At 48.1% G+C, this 4630-nt stretch overlaps 1 protein-coding gene across 3 annotated transcripts in view; it reads right to left on the bottom strand.

Annotated features, from left to right (window-relative positions):
- WWC3 (WWC family member 3) overlaps positions 1–4630 on the bottom strand; it is an 84567-nt gene that overhangs the window by 7313 nt on the left and 72624 nt on the right. For all 3 annotated transcript variants that reach the window (XM_017889724.1, XM_017889725.1, XM_017889726.1), the window contains 2 exons: positions 2468–2632; positions 341–433 (listed from right to left, as the gene is read on the bottom strand). In XM_017889724.1, the coding sequence (XP_017745213.1) occupies positions 341–433; positions 2468–2632 (258 nt within the window). The remainder of the gene's footprint in view (positions 1–340; positions 434–2467; positions 2633–4630) is intronic.

The following is a 4630-nucleotide window of genomic DNA, read 5'->3' as shown; positions in this document are numbered from 1 at the left end:
ATTTTTTTTTTTTTCAAATGATCCCTGCCCAGAAAAGCAGTATGTTGAAAAACTCAACTTTTCTAAACTATATATATTCTCCTGTCAAAAAAAGAGAAAAGAGCCCATTATATAGAAATGGTTATTTATTATACTGAAGAATGTAAAGATCACAGATTATCTGAAACCATGATACTATCTTAAGAAATATTAGCAACATTATGACATTACATCTGTTAAGTAAACAAGAAATACAAATACTACCTTTTCATTTACATGACCTTAAATATTACCTTCTAAGACTTGTAAAAATCACTCGCAGGGGAAGCACAGATTCCATATTTGTTTACAGGGCACACACCTGCTTATAGCGAAGCGTTCGTCTTTCCAAAGTGTTTCGGATAAAGGGGGACTTCCGGGGCAGCGTTGAACTGTCGCTGTCACTACGATAAAGCTGTACCAAAAAGAATGATGTTCAGAAACAATTTCTCAGCAACGCACAGTTCATTCTCTGTGTGTACTCAGAGTCTCAGAATGGATTATTTTCATCCTCTTCACAGGCCCTCAAGTGCACTTATGATTATTGGTACTTGGAGAAGGTCTTTGGGTTTCAATTTAAACAAGAGTTTCTGCTAAAATGAAAAAACAAAACAAAACAAAACAAAGCAAACGAAACCCTCCCCCAGTTTCCAGGCTAACTGAGCCAACAAAATCTCCATGTGATCCACACCAACGCCGCTTCGTGCCCTATACAGTCCCCACAAAGGCCAGCACTGCCCTCAGCATGGTTCACTTTTCCTCAGTCTTTCTCATGTGCTGTATCTGTGGCTTAGGCAATAGCTGGGGAAAGTGACTTCCAAAAGAGACTCACTCCTGGTAGTAGGACAGGCCAACATTGCCAACTGCAGCTGTGCCCATCAAAGGACAGGGTGTAATTTTAAACAAGAAAGTAAAGAATGTCATCTTTATGGAAGTCAAGTCATTACAGCCTTCATTTGGTGGCAGGGTCTCACCTCAGGATCAGTGTGACTCTGAGAAATCCAACATCCCTGCCTTCATGGCCTTACTTTCCACGCCAGTAAACCTACTCAGCAAGTGCAGCGGCCTGGCAGCCTGGCAGCATACCTGTACAGCATTCATACAAACATACAGAACAGCGAAGCATCCAGAAGCGTCGCCAGTAAGTGCAGCTGTTACGCAAGCACACAGAGCTTTTCCTCTGGGTAAGCAAAGCACTACCTGCTTGCACCCTTCCCCCCTCAATAAGCAGCCCCTCCAGCCGGCACGTTGGTGACTCGGCAGGAGCCTGGAACGAGGACAGTGAGTGTGGCCTTCCATCTAGAACGTCCAGCCAAGCGCTTGAGCATCAGCCTCCACGGGGCTGAAGCATGACGAGTGGGAAGGCCCAGACTGGACCCGGCACCATCCGGGGCAGTTGCCAGCAGGGACACTTTGGACCAATGGGACAACAGCGGCAGGTCTCACCAACATGGCTGAGAGGGCGTTTTGGCCACCTAGGCCCCCTTCCACAGTGTTTGCAACATCTCCTTTGAGGGTCTCAGGCCCTTCCCTCTCCAAAGATCTGCCTTGGCTCTGCCCTCATGGAGCCAGCACCTCCAAGGCAGATGCCTTCTTCAACAGCCTCAATTCAGAGGTGCAGGAAGGGTCATGGTTCTCAACGAAACGGCCCCTCCAGGTCACTGTGTCATCAGCCACCATCCTTAAAAGCCCTTTCTGTACAAGTCCATGCTGGCACTGTCACTCTGTCCTACCTTCATTGACCACACTGGCTCGAGTCTTCCCTCCACCCACCTTGGGGTGCTCAGCCTTGTGTGACATGCTAGAAGCATCTGGGTGCTTCCAGAAGTTCTGATGCCCAGGCCTTACCTGTGACCAATGGCAAATCTCTGGGGTGCTATGTGGGTACCAGGATCTGTTGAATCCCCCCCTCCGTGATTTGACTGCAAGGCGCAGCCATGGCTGAGAACTGCTGAGCATCTCCCACTCATCCGCAGGTTGGGAATTTACATGTGGGTGAGTGAGAACCCACTGCCCCTCTGCCAGGACCACCCACCCTCTGGCCCAGAGACCTGACTGCCCCACGGGGCTCCAAGCCACTCAGGTTCCCGGCTCCTCCAGCTCAACCCATTCAAGAGAACCCCTGCTTCCACTTGTTCTTTACACTGAGGTAGAAATGATTCGCCCTGCTTGTTGCCCACAGGTCAGTACATACACAACACTGAAAACTGGGGGAAGGGATGAATTTGAATCCTGAACAAATCCAGAGTTAGATAAGCACGGTAGGACATGTGGGGAGATCACAGCACTGATGTCATCACTGCGTACCTATAAAGTTCGCAGTGTGTGGATTGGTATCATTGGTGCAAATACATATGCCTCTCAGTATAAACAGCAGGAAAAAAAAAAAATCACCAAGGGGACGGAAGAGAAAACATTCCAGACAGGTGACAAAGGAATTCCAACTTACTCTGCAAACATACTGGCTTCGTGCTCCAGGCGAGAAGGTCTGGGAACGGACAATCGTGCCACTCCGAACAAAAGGTGACCCTCGGGCCCGGCGGCTGGACCGCTCCTTCAGGAGGCTGGCTGCTTCTTCCGGAAAGAGATCTTCTGTGTTGGTTTCCTTATCAACCTAGGGAGTGGTTCACTCATGACCATGGCTTCTTTCGTAACGTGGGCAATAAACTTACAGGAACAACCACGTCTTTCACTTCTCCATTCAGGATTTAGCTGGAGTTTCACACGTGGCATGTCCACAATGGAAAGGCTGATATCCCCCCAACTGCACCCCGGCCCCTCCTCTCACAGTGATCTCAACTTTCCATTTGTTCATGTGAAGAACATTAGGGCCATCCCGGACTCCTGATCTCTTTTGCACACCCCATATCTGGTCCAAGAGCGATCCCTGCTGGCTCTGTGTTCAACATCAAGTGGGGTTTGAGCGCTTGTCAGCAACCCTTCACCTGAGTCGCCATCATCTCATGCCCAGATGAGTGTAGTAGATGCCTCAGTGGTCTTCCCAATTCCACACCTCTCTGCCCTTCGATCTATTCTCAACATAGCAACCAGGGACATGCCAGGAAAACTGACTAGGCCAAAGGTGGAAACATCCCAAATGTCCATTGACAGATCAATGGATCAACAAAATGTGGTCTTATCCACACAAGGAAATAGTATTCAGCCATAAAAACCAATGGAGTTTTTATACACGCTAAAATGTAAATAAACCTTGAAAATATTGTGCTGAGTGAAAGAAGCCATGCACCAAAGGCCACATAGTATATGATTTCACTTCTGGAAACATCCAGAAGAGGTAAATCCACACGACTAGAAAGCAGATTTTGGTAGCTGCAGGTGGCTGAGGGAAGGGGGAATGGGAGGAACTGCTCAATGGGGACGGGTTTTACTCTGGGGTGATGGAAACATCAGGAAACTAGATAGAGGTGGTGGGTGAGCAACACTGTGTGGACCAAATGCCACTGATGCATACACTTTAAAATGCTTCCCTTTATGTGAACTTCAAATCAATAAATTTTAGAAAACACTAACGAAAAAGCTTCAGTCAGATCATGTAGCCACTAAGCTCAAAACCCACCAGCTTCTTATGCCCTTAGAGAAAACGCAGGGTCCTGAGTGGGCCCTGCACGATCTGGCCACTTCACTCCCTTCATCCTCAGCACCACCCCACAACACACACCGGCTGCTCTCACACCTGACACAAAAAATTGTGGGGGAAAAAAACACACAACAAAATTTACCATATTAACCATTTGTACAGGCACAGTTCAGTGGTGTCTATTCACATTGTTGTGCAACAGATCTCCAGAACTTCTTTATCTTGTGAAGCTGAAACTCTGCCCTCTCCACTAAACAACAACTCCCCATTCCCACTCCTGAGACAGAGGAGAGACCCCGTTTTAGGGGCCTGCAGACCTCCCAAGCATGGAAATAAAGGAAAATCAATTTCTTTCAAAGGAAATTCCAGGTACCTTGCTATCCCTGAGATGTAAGTAAGTAACGTGATAAGCAAGAAGGTAATAGTAGTCTAAAACAATAGCCAAGCAAGTTAGAGTCTGGAGATGTTTGGTTCCCTAGAGAAACTAAAGACATCTTGGCCAGGCGTGGTGGCTCACACCCATAATCCCACCAGTTTGGGAGACCAAGATGGGTGGATCACTTGAGGCCAGGGGTTTGAGACCAGCCTGGCCAACATGATGAAACTCCATCTCTACTTAAAAAAAAAAAAAAAAAAAGTCAGCTGGGCAGGGCGATGGGCGCCTGTGATCCCAGCTACTTGGGAGGCTGAGCCATGAGAATTGCTTGAACCCAAGAGGCGGAGGTTGTACTGAGCTGAGATCACGCCACTGCACTGCAGCCTGGGGGACAGAATGAGACTCCATCTCAAAAAAGAGGAGAGGGCAGAGCAGGGGAGGGGAGGGGAGGGGAGGAAGCTGGGCAAAGATGTGTGTATGCTAAAGTCTGACCCCAACCTGATCCCACAGGAGTTCTGGGGCATAAATGGTATCACTGAATTGTCATCTCTTGGGTCTTTTGTGCTTCTTTATCAGTCAGGCATTGCCTGTGTGCTGCCCATGGAGGGTGTATGTATGGGGTAGGAAGGCATATGCCT

The sequence above is a fragment of the Rhinopithecus bieti genome, unplaced genomic scaffold (assembly GCF_001698545.2).
Source record: "Rhinopithecus bieti isolate Rb0 unplaced genomic scaffold, ASM169854v2 scaffold_19685, whole genome shotgun sequence".
NCBI lineage: Eukaryota > Metazoa > Chordata > Mammalia > Primates > Cercopithecidae > Rhinopithecus > Rhinopithecus bieti.
This window is presented reverse-complemented; position numbering and strand designations above follow the sequence as displayed.